This window comes from Ctenopharyngodon idella, chromosome 4 (genome assembly GCF_019924925.1).
Source record: "Ctenopharyngodon idella isolate HZGC_01 chromosome 4, HZGC01, whole genome shotgun sequence".
NCBI classification, from domain to species: Eukaryota; Metazoa; Chordata; class Actinopteri; order Cypriniformes; family Xenocyprididae; genus Ctenopharyngodon; species Ctenopharyngodon idella.
This window is the reverse complement of record NC_067223.1, coordinates 10,807,381-10,826,675: the sequence shown is the minus strand read 5'-3', so window position 1 is coordinate 10,826,675 and position 19,295 is coordinate 10,807,381. Positions and strand designations below refer to the sequence as shown.

At 37.1% G+C, this 19,295-nt stretch overlaps 1 protein-coding gene across 8 annotated transcripts in view; it reads right to left on the bottom strand.

The window, feature by feature from the left end:
- The window catches only part of mical3b (microtubule associated monooxygenase, calponin and LIM domain containing 3b), a 28,107-nt gene extending 11,784 nt beyond the window's left edge, over positions 1-16,323 (bottom strand). For 2 of the 8 annotated variants that reach the window (XM_051889953.1, XM_051889958.1), the window contains exons 1-19: positions 16,007-16,323; positions 12,515-12,840; positions 12,209-12,416; positions 11,166-11,279; positions 10,989-11,090; positions 9,447-9,602; positions 9,144-9,244; positions 8,804-9,061; positions 7,553-7,668; positions 7,322-7,448; positions 7,163-7,247; positions 6,936-7,083; positions 5,120-5,316; positions 4,916-5,022; positions 4,542-4,613; positions 4,062-4,229; positions 2,512-2,622; positions 941-1,124; positions 299-393 (exon numbers count right to left, since the gene is read on the bottom strand). In XM_051889953.1, coding sequence (XP_051745913.1) covers positions 299-393; positions 941-1,124; positions 2,512-2,622; positions 4,062-4,229; positions 4,542-4,613; positions 4,916-5,022; positions 5,120-5,316; positions 6,936-7,083; positions 7,163-7,247; positions 7,322-7,448; positions 7,553-7,668; positions 8,804-9,061; positions 9,144-9,244; positions 9,447-9,602; positions 10,989-11,090; positions 11,166-11,279; positions 12,209-12,416; positions 12,515-12,775 — 2,610 coding nt within the window. In that variant the 5' untranslated portion in view covers positions 12,776-12,840; positions 16,007-16,323. The remainder of the gene's footprint in view (positions 1-298; positions 394-940; positions 1,125-2,511; positions 2,623-4,061; positions 4,230-4,541; positions 4,614-4,915; positions 5,023-5,119; positions 5,317-6,935; positions 7,084-7,162; positions 7,248-7,321; positions 7,449-7,552; positions 7,669-8,803; positions 9,062-9,143; positions 9,245-9,446; positions 9,603-10,988; positions 11,091-11,165; positions 11,280-12,208; positions 12,417-12,514; positions 12,841-16,006) is intronic. The other 6 variants (XM_051889960.1, XM_051889955.1, XM_051889956.1 and 3 more) reach the window with 5 other exon arrangements.
- Between the last annotated feature and the right edge of the window lie 2,972 nt (positions 16,324-19,295).

Genomic DNA, 19,295 nt, shown 5'->3' with positions numbered 1-19,295 from the left:
TATTTTTCAGTCTCTTTATTAGAATATAACCAGAAAATATAGTAAATGTGTATGCAGTATTAAAAAACAGGATTTAAAAAAAAAAAATTGTGTACATATTTCCTGTATTTTCTGTTTGTATCGTAATAAAGAGATCGAAAAATAAATATGGATGGTCATTAAAACATTGGTAAAACAACAAAGCTGGTGGTGGCCTAAGACTTTTGCACAGTACTGTATATATATATATATATATATATATATATACATAGAGGATCTAAAGAAAGTATAATGGTGATCTGATGAATGATGATGTTACCTGAGCAGGCCGAGGGGCCACAGATGGGGCCGATCTCTTTCTCTGAGCCACGCTGGCCATTCTGAAGCTGAAGTGTTGCTTACAGTAAAACTTCCCTGTACACACCGAAAAAAAGAAAAAGAAGTGAGACAGCGAGAAAATAAAAAAGTAGCTGATGCAGGGAGCAAATGTCTTATTTATACTGTAGCAGAAGTCGGTCTGAATGCCGCCTCTTTTTTAAACTTGAAGTGTTTGAATCATGTGAACTAGATGACCCTATCAGTTAGAACTGGTGTTTTGACTCCAATTTTTTTTTTTTTTTTTTTTAAATGTTTAAGTGGCAATTTGCTAAGGGCCTTCAGTTTGTGTGTGTGTACTGTCGGACAACAATAAAAGCCCTGTCCCAACACACACACACATTGCAGACCTTATGACTGTGCAATGGTAACAAAAGAGTAGCTTGTTTGGCCGAAAACAGTAGCCCACAGCAACAAAGAACAACAGGAGAGTTTCACACTCTGTGTCGCCCATCTTGTGACAGCATCCATGAAAAGCTAAACACCTATTATTTTTATTAGGAGCATAAAATCTTAGAATCACTAAGTAATGATAATGATAATTTCATTAGTGGAAGTATTAAATGGTAATTGCACACATACACACCATGTAGTTGGTCATAAGCGTAGCTGGAAAGGCGTAACGTGGAGCTGCAGTGGTCACACTGGAAGCAGCTCCTGTGGAAGAACTTTCCCTCCGCGCTCAGCCTCTCCATGACATAAACGCGACGGCCGCAGAAGTAACACACATCACTGCCGCCCATATTCACAGAAAACTCCTTTTGAGAACTCTACAAGTGAGAAGTCAAAGGTCAACAGTCAACAACAGACACACACTGGTCAGTAGTAGTTACAGACCCAGTTATTATTTTATTTATTATCATTTTTAAATTCTTTTATTTTATATTTTATTTTTACAAATATACAATAATATTAATATAACAAATAAAATATGGCTAACAAAAGCTTAAATTTCACCAGATGCCATAGACAAAAGCTTGATCATTACAATAAATTACATTTGATTGCAGCGCTTTCATGGAATGACACTTTGGATGTGATCAGTCTAACAAAGATGTGAAGCATTGAGCCTTATTAGAGAAATTGGATTACAGCAGGAACTCACACACTCTCAGTAATTAGTAAATATAACCATCAAACAAAATTCAATGCTGGGTTACAGGCCTCATACACACACTAATACAGGCACTTAAATGGATAGTTCAGCCAAAAATGAAAATTATCCCATGATTTACTCACCCTCAAGGTGTATATGACTATTTTTTTTCATACGAAAACATTTGGAGATATATTTAAAAATATCCTGGCTCCTCCAAGCTTTTTAATGTGAAGGGGGGGCCACATTTTGAAAAAATGCATCCATCCATAATAAAAGTAATCTATACGGCTCCAGAAGGGTTAATAAAGGCCTTCTGAAGCGAAGCGATATGTTTTTGTAAGAAAAATATCTATATTTAAAACTTTTCAATTAACTAGCTTCCGGCGGACGACCATACGCATACTGCGCAATTCGACTTGCGCCAAATGAGTAACCCCTGATGCAATGTATGACGTAGAATGTAGGAGTAGCGTAAGCTTAGATGCCTTTCGCAGTTCAAACAAACAAACTCAAGCTCCTCTTCTCTTATATCGAAATCATCCAATATTTTTCTTTAAAAAATATCGTTTTAGACTTCTAATTCGTGACCGGTGTTTTGTTTTGCTCTATCCTCAGGGCCACCGCGTTCTTCATTACGTCATGCGTCGGGTCAGAGGATACTCTTCCGCCGCAAATCGTTGCATACGAAAATCTGCCGAAAGCTAGTTATTATAGTTAATAAAGTTTTAAATATGGATATTTTTCTTACAAAAACGCATCTCTTCGCTTCAGAAGGCCTTTATTAACCCTTCTGGAGCCGTGTGGATTACTTTTATTATGGATGGTTGATTTTTTTTGACTTCAAAATGTGGCCCCCCCTTCACAACCATTATAAAGCTTGGAAGAGCAAGGATATTTTTAAAAATATATCTCCAATTGTGTTCATCTAAAAGAAGATGGCTTGAGGGTGAGTAAATCATGGGATAATTTTTATCTTTGGGTGAACTAACCCTTTAAAGGGACACAAGAACATCCACCATGTTAGGGGAGATTTGTTGTCACTACAGGTGAACTCTTACCAACTCCCCCCTGTGAAGGAGCTTGGGAGCTTGATCCTGCTGACTCTGAATCTGATTGGCTATCTGCTGAGCCAATGAGCTCACTCCGCCCGTATACATCTGAATGTAGCTCTACAAATCAAAAGATGAGCATGGAAAAACAAGCAGCAATGGAACATGTTCCTGAGATGAAAACCCATCACAAAAACAAAAGAAATAATGAGAGTAAAAAGGTTTGACAGATTGGTCTTGGAAAGTAGAGAATAAAGGCACCAAGAACGATAACTATAAAGGGAACTATCACAATAACTAGTGTCCACACCAATGGATGATAATGTTCTGTTTATTATAAGTGTGCGCTGCAGTTATGACGTCTGCCACTTTAAATAGTCAAGCTCTTAAAAGTCAGGTAAATTCTGATTCATCAGCTGGAAAAAATCATTCTGAATCGTTCCTCTGTGTCCTTATTGTTATAGTTTTGGTGTAGACTTCTCTATTCTCATAGAATTCAAACGATTTTTAAAACTTTATAGTTATAGTTATTATTATAAAGTAGTTATCTATCTATAAAAAAATCAATTAAAAAACCTGTCAGTCAAAGGCAAAGTCAGTCAGTATCAAAGAAGATAAGGTGGAGATAATAAATCATTCTCTCTGAGATTCTTCAGTTAAGACCCTCAAATCACATGTTCAACAGCCTCCAGTCACTGATTGGCTGTTGAGCCCCAGGTCACTTCACACACAGAGCTCCTTCATAACCCATTCATACTGGGCCAACAGTCCCTGACCAATAACAGAGACCACAGAAGCTAAAAACAGAACCATTTTAGCCATTTCTATCACAAAAATGTACACTACTGGATCCCTTTTATCTTGAAGCACAGGTGTCTTTTTACCTTTTCGCTTCTAATTGGCAGGGATCGAATCTTTTCCCTGAATCGTAAACCCTGTTGTGGTACGCATCCAATGAAACATCTTCTAATGCTGCGGTTGTTACTGTCAATCGCCTAAATGGCTTTTAATCTAATAAAACGCCTGATGAATGCCGGCTAATGTATGTTAAAGAGGCTTTGCCAATTCTACCTCAGCTTGTTAGCGGCTACGCTAAAGTGTGTATACTTATGTGTAAGTTTGCGCATGGGCCACAAGTTGAGTCAGCAGCTTTCCCTGTGGGCAAGATGAGCTAATTCACTCTATATTAGGAATACATCACAACATCTAATGGCTAACAGAGCTGTGACGTTTTATCTCAACCAAAACAAAATACAAAAATGTTTATTTTTTGAGACTGTCAGAACCAGAACATGAGTAATCAAGCTAAATGACTGACACAAAGTCCTAACCAGGCTTGACGCCAGTAATCCTATCTCTTGCTAGGTATCTATTTCTTTTGCATCATGCTTTCTAGCCCCGCCCACAGCAAAATCTTATTGGTCCAAAATCCTGCTCCACATTATTGTATATTTTGCTTTAAGTATACAAAAAAAATTGTGTTGCACCAGGTCTGGACATGGTGTAACTCAACTTGTATGCATGTTAAAGTACACCATGCATCACAAATACTCACACACCTGTCTGCGCAGTGCAGTGGCTGAGGCCGATGTTGCGTTCTCCTCAAATTTAGCCAACAGTAGTGTTGCCATGGACCGAACCTTGCTGTGACCCTCAGTGACCTTCAGTTCTGACCCGGAAGTTACTGCTGAAGTCATATTTTCTTTGGTATCATCAGGAACGTCCTCCTAAATCAGGAAAACATCACAGAAATGAGAAAAAACGAGGTTTAACAGATGAAAGATCAAGAAAAACACATTATAATGTAACTATATGGGTCATTATACAAAACGCGTCATGCCATTTATACCACTGTTTAAAAAATAAGTATTTAACACACACACACACACACACATATATATACAGTATATATATATATATATATATATATATATGTATATGTGTATATATATATATATATAACATAAACATTTAATATATTTAATATATATATATATACATATATATATATATATAAACAACATGTCAAAATGATTCACCTCCTCTGACTGGCCAGCCTGGCTTGTTCTCCTCCGCTTTCCAACACTATCTGCTTCTTTCTCTTTCTTATCCTGATAGGGATGAAAAATAGATCAGCTTAACATATGGGTTATGGACAGTAAAAGAGTAGTTGTGTAATTGTGAGTGAGTGTGTGTGTATGTTCTTGTATATATAGTTTATGAAGACACAAATGTGTATAATGACATGGGTATTACAACATAAACATGGTTTATGAGGACACTTTCTGTGTCCTCGTAAACCGAATGGCTTAAAAAAACATACTAAACTGTGTTTTTTTTTTTATTAAAAAAAAAGCGTGTGTGTGTGTGTGTGTGTGTGTGTGTGTGTGTGTGTGTGTGTGTGTGTGTGAACCTTGGGATTGCGTTTGCGGGACAGACTCTGTCCCAGTTTGCTGAGCAGTGAGATGGGTGACCTGGTGCTGGAGAACAGAGCAGCTCTCTCTTCTGAACTTTGATTTTCTGTGGAGAAAAAAGTGTTTGTTTACATAAAAAACCATAAAGGGTCAAAAATATGACATAAATAAAAAGAAAATAACAGATAATGACTTATTCTGACCACTAGGTGGCGTTGTGTCTTTGAGAAGCTCATGTAGTTGACTAAGGTACATGACCATGCAGAGAGAGTCACTCTCTTCCAGTGCGCTCATCTCCTTGCCGGTCATTATAGGACAAATACCAAATTCCTGCTCCGCCATGTTCAAACCCAACTGACCATTGAGCACCGCCTCACTCTCCTCCAGAGACGCAAAATCACTGCAAGAAACAAAGGCACTAGTATCAGAATCACACATTCAGAAAATCTCAATGTAATAATACAGTCGGCCCACACGTTCAGTTCCTAAATCTCTTTTTGATGGACTGAAACCACTTTAAACAGCCCATGAATGTTTTCCAGCTTTTAGTTTGAGCCCATCAATATACTATTATCTATGGAGGATTGGGAGTGCCATAAATATTTATTATAAGATTTAATAAATACTTTAAATCACTACATAGATAAATAATGAAATATATACCGATCAGGCATAACATTATGACCACCTTCCTAATATTGTGTTGGTCCCCCTTTTGCTGCCAAAACAGCCCTGACCCATCGAAGCATGGACTTTACTAGACCACTGAAGGTGTGCTGTGGTATCTGGCACCAAGATGTTAGGAGCAGATCCTTTAAGTCCGGAAAGTTGCGAGGTGAGGCCTCCATGGATCGGACTTGTTTGTTCAGCACATCCCACAGATGCTCAATTGGATTGAGATTCCCCAGGAATTTGGAGGCCAAGTCAACACCTCAAACTCATTGTTGTGCTCCTCAAACCATTCCTGAACCATTTTTGTGGCAGGGCACATTATCCTGCTGAAAGAGGCCACAGCCACCAGGGAATACTGTTTCCATGAAAGGGTGTACATGGTCTGCAAAAAATGCCTTCGTAGGTGCTACGTGTCAAATTAACACATGAATGGCAGGTCCTAAGGTTTCCCAGCAGAACATTGCCCAAAGCATCACACTGCCTTCGCCGGCTTGCCTTCTTCCCATAGTGCATCCTGGTGCCATGTGTTCCCCAAGTAAGTGACGCACACGTACCCGGCCATCCACGTGATGTAAAAGAAAACGTGATTCATCAGAACAGGCCGCCTTCTTCCATTGCTCCGTGGTCCAGTTCTGATGCTCACGTGCCCACCGTTGGCACTTTCGGCAGTGGACAGGGGTCAGCATGGGCACCCTGACTGGTCTGTGGCTATGCAGCTCCACACGCAACAAACTGCGATGCACTGTGTATTCTGCCACCTTTCTATCAGAACCAGCTTTAACTTCTTGAGCTACAGTAGCTCGTCTGATGGATCGAACCACACGGGCCAGCATTTGCTCCCCACGTGCATCAGTGAGCTTTGGTCGCCTATGACCCTGTAGCCGGTTCACCACTGTTCCTTCCTTGGACCACTTTTGATAGATACTGTCCACTGCAGTCCGGGAACACCCCACAAGAGCTGCAGCTTTGGAGATGCTCTGACCCAGTCGTCTAGCCAATTTGGCCCTTGTCAAACTCGCTCAAATCCTTACACTTGCCCATTTTTCCTGCTTCTAACACATCAACATTGAGGACAAAATGTTCACTTGCTGCCGAACATATCACACCCACTAACAGGTGCCGTGATGAAGAGATAATCAGGGTTATTCACTTCACCTGTCAGTGGTCATAATGTTATGCCTGATCAGTATATATATATATATATAATATTGATGTCGCAGTCATGTAATACAAATTTCATATTATTGCCAACCTGTAATAAAACCTGTAAACTTGGTTACCAGCTCTTATCTGTAATGACTACGCCACAACCCTAATTCGTACCCAGATTAAAGAGCATGGACTCACATGAGGTCAGGCCTGAATCTGTGAATGAGAGCACACAGGGCCAGGCCGCTCCTCCAGGAAGTTGTGAAGTCCGTCACACACACATTCATGTAACCGTGCGTCTGCTCCTGACACCAGGTCAGCAGCTTACTGTAACGAGCCATTGACTCTACACACACACATAGAGAACATGTGAGATTGTGTATGAGTGTTTATGTGGGAGATGTTATATATGAAATCACACATACCTTGCCGTGTAAGTCTTGGGTGTGGGGAGCTAACTGCATCAAGGTGCAAAACCGGACCCTCACCTGTGTCTATGAGATGACGCACCTGTACACACATTTTCAGCATCATCATGATCATCTTCACTGGTTATGACTCGATTAGGACTGCATGTTTCTAACCTGAGCAGCGCTGATGAGTTGCACATTGATGTTGGGATAGCGGCTAGCAGGATCCACGCTGTACTGGCTGTAGTTTTTATTGACATTTTCTGGTGTTGTCTGAGGAAGCAACCGAAATACGCTCTCTCTGAGATAGGGAAGAAACAGAGGGGAATATTAAAAGAGAAATAAGATTCCTACATTGTCAAAACTGAATGTTCATAAATCATTTAGATCCATTTTAGCTCTGACCTCTCAGCCAGAACCTCTAAAGGGGTGTTGCCCTGACCCCAGCTGCGGACCATCCAGGCCGTGTCCATGGCTGCCAGGAAGCCCCGAGCAATTCCTGTTCCCATTGGCCAGAATGGCTTTAGGAAAAAAATGTTTAAAAACCAACAAAATCAGAGCCAACAACACCTGAAAATATTACAAAACCTTTCAGAATGTACTAATTTTCCAATATAAATATCTAAACATCCTTAAAATAGGATTAAAATGAGAAGCAATATAAGTAACTAATTTTAAAGTATAGTTTATATTTGTAGACTTTTAAGCATAAAACACACTGAAGTATATGAATAAGTGATGAAATATGCTAAGTTAAAATCTACCGATATTGACAATTCTGGCCGATATCACTTAGCCAATAAATATTTTCATATTATAGATGATATGAAATATTAATATTAATATTCTATACTATATCGATTTAATAAATAAATAAATTGTTAATAAATAAATAAATAGAGTGAATAAAAATCAATAAATTATTGACGCTATTTATTTATTGATGCTTTTTATTAAACATTAATATCATGCTCCAAAATCTTAATTTTAAAATTCTATACTATCTAGTGTAAAATTAAAAATAAAATGCTAAAAACAAAAAATAAAACATTTTAAATTATACAAATGATTTTAGGCATCACAACATTATAATATATAGTATAAAAACGGATATGTATTTGTTTTTTATATTTATTAAATACATTAAAATATTATTTATAATTTTAATACAAATCTATTTATTAAATTATTAATGTTTTAAGTGGTAGACAAAAAGTAGAGAACATTTTATACTGATTTAAATCTAAAATATCAATAAAAAACTATACAGATAAATAAAAAAACTTTGATATACGCTGATAACTGATATGATACCGATATTTATTTAATACTTTAAAATATTATTTATAATTTTAATATAAAACTATTCATTAAATTATTAATGTTTTAAGTGGTAGAAGAAGTAGAGAAAACTTTGTACTAATTTAAATATCTAATATCAATTTAAAAAACTATAACAATAAATAATAAAACAATATAGAAACCGATAACCGATAAGATACCGATATACTTTGTACGCAGTTTTTCTAATACAATTTTTCCTCTCAGGTTAATTTGTCCTGTTTTAAAGTTAAGGTTTTGGATATTTTAACTGCAAAACAAGAAAAATGCTTTAATAATAAAATTTTTTGCACAGTTTATTCTCCTCGCTCTCACCTCTAGTAAACTATCCCCCACCAGAGCGACCAGCAGAGGGTGTCCCCTGCGCTGACGCACCAGTGCTGCGTTCTCAGAGGCGTACATGCAAGTAAAGTCAAACATGGCCACATCTGGCTGCCCATAGTGGTTGATGGCAAAGTCCAGTGTAGGAAGCTGATGATTGGTGGAGAAATCGGCTGCTTCACGAGCGTACGAGAGCAGTGCATTCTGGTCCACGTTATTCCTGGACAGCAGCATCTCAGTGTCAGCATAATCCTGCAAAACAAATATAAGAGAATAATCACTCAAAATAGTGTGTACTATATGCGGATACTTGCACACAACATTGACGACTCACGTGCAGAATGACTCCTTTGTCCAGAAGGCTTTGTTTTTTGGCGGTCATTACAAAGTAGTGAGTGTCGTCTTTGTAATATACTATGTTCTCAAGATCAATTCCTGCACAGAAAAGATGATATGCGTTATGTTTACATCATCTTAAACACATTAAAAAATGATAAACTCATAATAGAGAAGACAAAAGTGCCTCACTGTGCAAAAATGTATATTAGCTGCTTAAAATGCAGTTGAGTGCAATACATAAAGTCTTGGTATCTTTAAACTGAGGTGATGTTATAGTTACACTGAAATAATTTAGTACCGGTAGCTTGCCGGAGGTCCTGGAAAAACCTCTGGTTGAAGATGAAGGCAACACCACTGATCTCCTCCACTTTAGCCTCGGCGGTGGTGTTGCGATTGATGAAATTCGCTGTCACGGCAATAGCCAGTTTCCCCCGAAACTCCTTCCTGCGAAACCCTACCGGAAACAGACATATCAAATCCTAACACAGTAGTTTAAAGGGGACCTATAATGCCCCTTTTCACAAGATGTGATATAAGTCTCTGGTGTCCCCAGAATGTGTCTGTGAAGTTTCAGCACAAAATACCCCACAGATCATTTATTATAGCTTGCCAAATTTGCCCCTATTTGGGTGTGAGCAAAAACACACTGTTTTTGTGTGTGTCCCTTTAAATGCAAATGAGCTGCTGCTCCCGCCCGCTTTCCAGAAGAGGACGGCGTTTTAACAACTAGCACTTCAGATACTCAACAACAACAAAGCTGGAGAATCTCACGCAGCCAAAATGCCGATTGTCAGTAACGGTGTTCAGCCTTACATTGTTCAAACCGGAGTCGGACACTGATGGACACTGAGACTCAGGAAGAAGTTACAACTTGACTGGATGTTTCTGAATGGTTAGTGGATTAATTTATGTAGCTGCTGTGGAGTTGATTCAGATCGTCACCAGTCATGGGCAGGGCTTCAATACTCTTTTGTAAGAGTAGGGGGAAATCTGGAACCGTGTGTTTGGAGAGACTGTTTATGATTTATGGGGATTACAAAAAAAAGGAGTGGGTGGATTTTTATAGGCTAGTTGTTTACACATACTGTGGACACACATCTGTGTGCAAACACCTTATAAAAGTACATTTTGCATAATATGTCCCCTTTAAAAAACCCATAAAATTAATTAGTCATATGAATACGTCCAAAACAGGGTAAAATTAGAAAAGGGGAACTGTCTGTTATAAATGACTGAAAAGCTGAGAGCATGTGATATGCTTCTTGTCACGTCTTTTACAAACATTCCTCAGTTCACGATGACACTGCACAAGATGATATATAATATTTTTTACTCCAGTATTATACTTCTCTCTCTCTCTCTCTCTCTCTCTCTATATATATATATATATAGTAATAACATGGAATATACATTGTAATAACAAGACATCAAATATAAAATTGCTTTTTATTCTAGTATTATATATATTACCTATATTACACATATATCACATATTTTGCCACTACATCTTTTAAATTTCTTTGCACATCTTAAGCCTAAAGCGGTGGGATTTTTTTTAGCTTTTGCCATTAGTAACCACAATATGAGTAGCGTCATTTCCTATGACTCAAGTACAAATTAGAGTACAAACTGTCAGCACACATTTTTCGGTTAGAAAAAAAAGGGAAGAATTAGCAGGAAACTGAGGAACTACAGTTTATAAACAGTGTGAACACAGAAAGACACTGCCATCATGACCAATAAGGGTTTATATTAACCACCGACTAAGCATCTGTTTGCATTTCTGATAGGATAATCTGTGAGTACAATAGATCTGAGACCGAAATGTTTTTGCATATACCTGGTAAAGTATTTCTTCTGCCGTCTGCCCCAATAACCACATCAAACTCCAGCTGTCTGACTGGATGAGAGCTGGGGTGGACCTCTGCTCGCCAGCCAACACCTGAACAGGACAAACATGAAAATTGTCAATTAATTTGAATGTAAAATTAAGGTGAAACTGTTACATTTCTCTTACGTTTCTCCTGGCTCTCTGGAGGTTCCAGTAGATGTTTGAACTCCACATTTACGTGAACCTCAACACCCAATAACAAGGCCACCTTCAAAAGCATCAGCTGCAGCTGACGAATACCTGCACATAAATACGTAGATGTTGATGAAAACGTGAACATAAAACATAAAAATGTGATTTAAATGATCTTGAGCATGGAATACCATTCAAACCAATTTTACAATCATAACTTTAAAACAGGATAAATAACGAGAAAAAGGTAGAGACAGTAAATAGTGTAAATAAACAATAAAAACAATTCATGAGAATATGCTTTCAGAATGCACTACAAAAAAAATCATATTAATCAGCTTCCTTGTTTTAGTTTTTAATATAAATATATTAAAAATATATATAAAAAATTATTATTATTATTTTAGTTTGACAAACTTTAAATTTCTGTACTATTTAGTCTAAAACAAAAATTAGTCATTTTAAATATTACAAGTGAATCACAACATTATAATGTACAGTACAAAAAAGGATATTCATTTTGATATTTGCTATATTTATTTAATACATAAAATATAAATTTAATATAAATCTACTTATTAAATATCTAAAGTTTTTATTAATTAAATGTAAAATATAAAAATAGAGGAAATACAAATTTCATACTAATTTAAATATCAAATATCAACCAATACCAATAAATTAAAGGAATACCTGCACACATGTTGTTAAAATCAAATTAACATGAAAATCTTATTTTAATTATCTTAATGAGCATCTAAAACATTTAATGTAACATTTAATATAACAAGAAAAAAGTCGGGACTTTTATTGATTCACTGGGAATTGATTGGATTATAAAAAGTGGGCGTTCGGTGGCCTAGATGATGTCATCCAGAAAGAAAGTCGTTTTAGAGGCGGAGCAAGTTTGATGAAGGATTATGAAAACAAACTTTTTTTCCTTTGAAATGATAAATTGTGCACAATGTGTATTAAGAAAGTAAAAAAACTTGAAGTAAATCAAATTTTGATTCAATTTTGATCTCATGTTTACTCACTGATATGGTCTATGGCTCCAGCACAGAACTTTCCGTAGAACTTTTTGGCCCCCAAACCACGGAGGTCCTGAATGGTGAAGGGCCAGAGATGCAGAACATTGTTCCGTGAGAAAGCATCGCGTTTTTCCACAAGAACCACCCTGGCACCCAAAAATCCCAGCTCTATAGCCGTCCGCAGTCCACACGGACCTGCACCTATGATCAGACACTGAACACACAACAAAACAGACATGTAAAACAGCTTTCAACTCACTAGTGAAGAGAACTCTCTCTTGCAATGCATTGCGGGTGACCCTGTGTTTGTACCGTGGTGCTGGTGCAAGCGTGGCCTCTCATGTACTCTTTCTGGCTGGCTCTTTTGTCCAGTTTGGCCCACAGTGCTTTGGCCTTCCAGTAGTGCAGTCTGCTCCTCAAGGTATGGTAGAACTGCGGCTGACCGACGGGATGCAGCTTCAGCTCTTCACACAGCTCCTGGAAGGCCCTGAGTGTCTCCCTACATGTGCCGGCCTGCACGAAGGCGTCGAACAGGGCATGTGCATGACACGTCTCAGACCGTCCGTCCCACATGTCTGCTTCTCACAAGACCCACACAGGAGTCAGCTCACCTCCAGAACACACCAGACACAGGACATCTGAGAAAGAGAAATTATTTCCAGGACTGCAGGGTGAGAGAAGAGATGAACATGGAATAGGGAATAGAGAATTTCATCTTTATTGGTCTGATGGAGATAAAAAGAAAGAAAAGCAATTTGCATAGATAGGCTGTGAAGCAGATGCGTCAGCAAAAGTTCTGCCACATTCTTCTCTCTCTATTCATCTGCACATCATATTCCACTCAGACACACGTCTCTCATTAGCTCCTCAACTCAATGACACTCAGTGTGTCATTGATTATACAAATGTCAATAAAATGCTCAAGGAAAATAAATATTTATATTGAAATTAAATTATTTGAATTGAAATTGAAATATCATTTGTCTCATTCTCCGGTGCTGCACACATAAACAATATTTTATCACTATCCTACATATTATTATATGTAATATAATATAATATTGGATACATATAACATAAATATATGTTTCAGAGAGATTGATAAGCTGACATTTTATGATCATCGTTACTGTCAGTTCTACAAAAAAAATAAAATAATGCAAAATCTCTGTTCTCAAATAGTGAATTATCTTATCTCAAATAGTGAATTATATCTTAAATATATTTTTATATCAGGGATATAGATTAAATAGATTAGACTAATCTATTTAATAGATTAAATCTGTTAATAGATTACACACACACACAAATTTATTATATATATACACAGTATATATATATATATATATATATATATATATATTAAAAGTATAAAATAGCTTAAATTTGTTTGCAGTGGTCAGTGGCTCCCACACTGATTCTGATTGGCTGTTGCATAAAAGGGGCGGGGTTTGCAGTGCTCCTTAGAGTCATCAATAAATGACAGACAGTAAGCCAGTTCATTATACACATTACAAAAGATTACAGCAACTGCATTGACACAATTCATTCAGCACTACTATTCAGCTCTGCAATCCAGCCTGGATAAATAGTTTGACCTCTAAGCGCCTACATAAGAATGACTCATTAAATGAGTTTGCAGATGACGCCTGGTTTGATATCTCGTGATTATATGCAATGATAAGCAGATTATTTAAGTGTGACTTTGATGTCCAAATCATTTTTATGGCTGATTTTCTTTCCCTCTTGTGCTCACTTGTCTTTTAAATTGATGACAGTATAATCTGTGCACATCTGTGTCTTGTCTCTAAAACAGAATATGATACATCAAGTGTGCTTTGATTGTTTAAACCAACTAAAGCAGACACATAGACACAGTGTCTGGAAAATGGGGGACCTTTAGAGGTACATGGGGTCAGCCTGGCATTAACTCTTGGGAATTATGGGTAGAAAAGGTGACTGTCAATCTAGTCTTTCATCTATAAGCTTTAATGACTGTGCTGACTCAAAAATGGAAAGTCTGTCATCATTTACAAAACTGAATGGTGACCAGGAGCTGTCAAGCTCCAAAAATGACAAAAAGCACAATAAAAGGATCCTAAACTTATATTTTAAGTTTCCTGATGCCATATAATAGCTTTTTTGTTGTTGTTGTTAGGAACAAAACAAAATTTAAAGGATTTGTTCACTTTAAAATGAAAATTACCCCAAGATTTACTCACCCTCAAGCCATCCTAGGTGTATATTACTTATTGGTATTCCTTTATGAATACGGAAGACGGTCTGGTGGAAGCTAGATATTTTACTTTATAACTTGTTAAATATGGATATTTTTCTTACACAAACACATCGCTTCGCTTCAGAAGGCCTTTATTAATCGCCCGGATCCGTGTGGAGTATGTTTATGATGGATGGCTGCACTTTCTTGAGCTTTAAACTCGTTGCCCCATAAAGCTTGGATGTGTCAGGATATTTATTAATATATCTCCGATTGTGTTTATCAGAAAGAAAAAAAAAACATATACACCTAGGATGGCATGAGGGTGAGTAAATATTGGGGTAATTTTCATTTTAAAGTGAACTAATCCTTTAAGTTGTTTTACAGTAATAATCTTCCACCTCATTTACCACATTATATTGAGCCCCTAAAGGGACATTTTGGAAAAAAAAAAAAAAAATGAGATGGGAGGAAAAATAATATGGCAATGCTTTTGCGTACTTTCACAAATGTTTTGCGTTCCCCCAGGAAACTTTGCATTTGCGAAAGCAAAGTTTCTCAGGGGAACACAAAAGTTTTGAAATATATATTTTTCCTCCAATCTTATATTTTTTCCCACCACCATGTCCCTTTAGGGGCTCTGTAACATCAAGACACCAGGTTTGACATTAATGATGCCAAAATAATTTGTTCGCAAACTGCTTGTAAAGTCCCACATTTCAATATGTACATATTCAAATCATAAAAATTAAATTTTGGTCTTTGGTCTGTTCCTCATGCAAAACTATTTTATGACTTCGGACGACACACAAGTCTACTTTTATGGTATTTTTTTGTCATTTTTGTAGCTTGACAAAACTTGGTCTCCATTCACTTACATTGCACAGAAAAGAGCAGCGTGAACATTCTGCTAAACGTCTCCTTTTGCGCTCCACGGAAGAAAGAAAGTCAAACAGGTTTGAGGGTGTGTAAATGATGACAGAATTTTAATTTTCACATGCTTTATCACTTTAAGCAAAGAATATCCTCACGAATGCTCACAATACAAGCATTTTCATGCAAACTCAAGAACAAGTGACTCTCAAAACGAAAATTCCACTGCATTGGACATCATCCATACATGATCATGTCCACCATAAATGGAGGGCAAAACCCTAGAGCATCATCATAAAAATGAATGACTTGTATCAATATCCTTATTCCCCTCTCTCTCCTCCCAAATGTCTCAGTGATTGACTGCTGTGCCGTTTGAGAGCAGAGGATCAGAGAGCAAGGAAAGTGCTGCAGAAAGAGGATCGATCACAGTTTTTCCTGTAGTCAGCCATTCAGACATTGATTACACTGTAAAACTACAACAGCATATGCACATATTAATGAAACTATAAGGCTAATGATTAAGTACATAAGTGTTACCATGCAAGCATGTACCATGAATGACTATCCATCAGCTGCAGTCATATGCCTTTTCAGCTCTTTCCATATCATACTGAGCATCTGAATCAGACTGTCACACAGCATCAACACTGCTGCACCGGAGTGACACACACACAAATACACTCAATTCAACACTAGCAAGTGATACTTACCGTGCTGCTTCTCTGTGGCGTGCACATGCTGCTGACATGCTTTCCTTCCTCTTCTCTCGCTCTGTTTCTCTCTGGCAAGTTCCCAAGTGGATCTAGAGCTGTTGGAGCCACATTAACTCTGGTGTCATATACACAGCTGCAGTGCAGGAATTAGCTCCACCGCTTCACACACACACACACTCATGCACACACATTCTGTCCCCTTTCTCTCTCCATCTCTCTGTAACCAAGGTCAGAGGAAGGAGCTACCAGGCACATGCTGACTCCTCCTCTATTCACACACGCTTTTAAACAGGCAACAAACACAAACATTGTCTTTCAGGAAACACACACATACATACATACATACTGTAGATGATTCGTATATCCCAGGCAGCGCATGTTAATCGTACAGATTCATTATTCAGTATTGCAGGGGATCTGCTGGTGGTTAGTGTTGGTGTGTTATAGAAAGCAGCCCTAAATCTAATCTGATTTACCCCGGGACGGAGGCTTCTTAAAGAGATTACAGAGCGTACATGAGGGCGGGTGAGAGAGGAGAGGTGAAAGAAAAACAGAGATCTGGAGAACATAACCTTAAACTATAACACTTGTGACTACTTGATCTTTAGCGCTGCTGAACACAAAAAGAGTGGAATGTCTCCCTCAAGTGGTTGTTTTTGCATTTTGGATTGAAGACCCTAATTCAGAATTAAAAAAAAAAAAAAAAAAAAAATGTTGGCTTTATGCTGTACGCCTGTATGCTATGGGGACCCCTATAGGGAGCCACAACAGAGTGACAGGATCCATGGAAAAGTCTAAAAAACTGTCCAAAAATGGTAAAAAAGAAAATAAATAACAAGATTAAAATAACTAAATGAGATTAAAATTAAATAAATAAATAAATTAATTAAATAAATAAATAAATAATACATTTAACAAAATACATAAATATAATAGGTCTAACTACCACCTTAGAAAATGATGTAAAAACAGGGAAAGCATATCTTGTCAGCTCAAAACACCTGAATGAACTACCATCTTAATAATGGTTATAACAAAGCACATCTTTTCCGCTCAAAACACCTCTCAAAATGAGCTACCATCTAATCACCTCTCAAAATGAGCTGCTATCTAATCACCTCTCAGAATGAACTACCATCTAAACACCTCTAAAAATGAGCTACACAGCAAAATCCCCAAAGTTAAATAAACTCTGCTAAGAGTACATATGGTCCCTCTCTAAATAGTGTTAAAGTAACACTGAAGCAGAGTTAAAGTTAATGAGATAATTAAGCAATTAATAAGGCTGTGACGTAAATCACTTGTAGTTCTTGTGTTTTTTCTTATTTCTTCAGTGATTCTGCTTGTTAACAGCAGGTGTTCATCACTAATGCACAATCATTACTTAATTAATTGCTTAATTATCTCATTAAATTTAACTCTGCTTCAGTGTTATTTTAACACTATTTAGAGAGGGACCATATGTACTCTGAGCAGAGTTGATTTAACTCTGGGGATTTTGCTGTGTACCATCTAATCACCTCTCATAATGCGCCACCATCTAAACACCTCTCAGAATGAACTGCCATCTAAACACCTCTCAAAATGAGCTACCATCTAAACACCTCTCAGAATGAACTATCATCTAATCACCTCTCATAATGCACTACCATCTAAACACCTCTCATAATGCACTACCATCTAAACACCTCTCAGAATGAGCTACCATCTTAATAATGGATGTAAAAAAGCACATCTTGTCCTCTCAAAACACCTATCAGAATGAACTACCATCTAATCACCTCTCATAATGCGCTACCATCTAAACACCTCAGAATGAACTACCATATTAATAATCAGTATAAAAAAGCACATCTTGTCAGATCAAAACACCCATCAGAATGAAATATCATCTTAATTAAGGATATAAAAAAATTGGAAGCAGATCTTGTCAGCTCTAAAAAGTAATAACTGAATTGTATTTCTGATATGTGAAACTGTAATTTCAACTAGTAAGATATAGATTCTTGATATCAACAATTGAATTTGAATGGAAGCCTATGGTGACATCTCATTAGTGAAAATACAATTACAGATATCAAGAATTCTAGTTTTTACTAGTGGAAATTTAATTCCTGATATCAAAAATTAGCATTTTAACTAGTGAAAATTGAATTGTTATCAAGAATTCATATCCTGAGAATAAATAAAAGTCAAAACGGCTTGCCATAGCCTATCAAACCTTTTAACACTAAAGCCAGGTCTGTGGGGCTGTAGAACGCGCGGGTTAAGTCTTTCTCGCGCCGCATAGAAATGTAACCACCAAGTTATTCGTGCCAACTGGGTGATTATCTATATCGCTATGGAAGACTGATATAGCGTTTACATTTTGGGTCGCTTCACGAGGAGGCTGTGCTGTGTCAATACACTTTGTGAACGTGCGTGACAGGCCAAAGGGCAGAACTGCAAATGAATATACTTCGTCAGTTCGAAGGCAAAACTCAGAAAGCGCTTGTGATGAGAGGCTTTCTGATTATGCAGTGTATAAGACAGCGGACTCGTTAGTGGTCTGTAACACACACACACACACACACACACACACACACACACACACAGTCGCTATAAGCGGACCTTGTTGAGTCACCCTCATAGAGGTAATGATGACACAAAATTGGAGGGCGGAGGCGGGGTCCTCATTATGGTATTGTACAGACCTAGTTGAACACATGAGTGTATGGATACTAACAACCCACAGTCACGGACAATGAATAATATTGTATTTCAATTATGTACTTAATATAGGCATATGTTATTATTATACAACATGAACTGTTCTTGATAAATGCTGATAAGCTACATGTTTATAATATTAGCATAGCCATTGGCTATGTTTGAATATTTGGTTTCTTTCAACTAAAATGTAAAATGACATAACAAAATACTGACTAAAGAATATTTTTGTCAAAAGACAAAAATAATGACCAAAACCCCTCTGCTAGAGTACACCAAAATGAAAAAAAGAAAAGAAAAAAAAATTAGCAGATACCTTAGACAATCCATACACTTTTGGAAAATTGGACTAAAAATATTGATGGTTTATCGTAGAAAGTTTGGTCCAAAAATGCTCACTAGTATGAGATTGCCCCCTAATATTAGTGAATAGCAATTGCAAATCATGGTTTTGCTAGGCTTTAATATGTCCTAACAACCTTACTGTTACAAGAGGAAATATGTTAACACAGGAAAAAGGGTTTTTAAACAGATTGTGCAATAATTATTCATGAAGAACACAACACAGACACCAAAA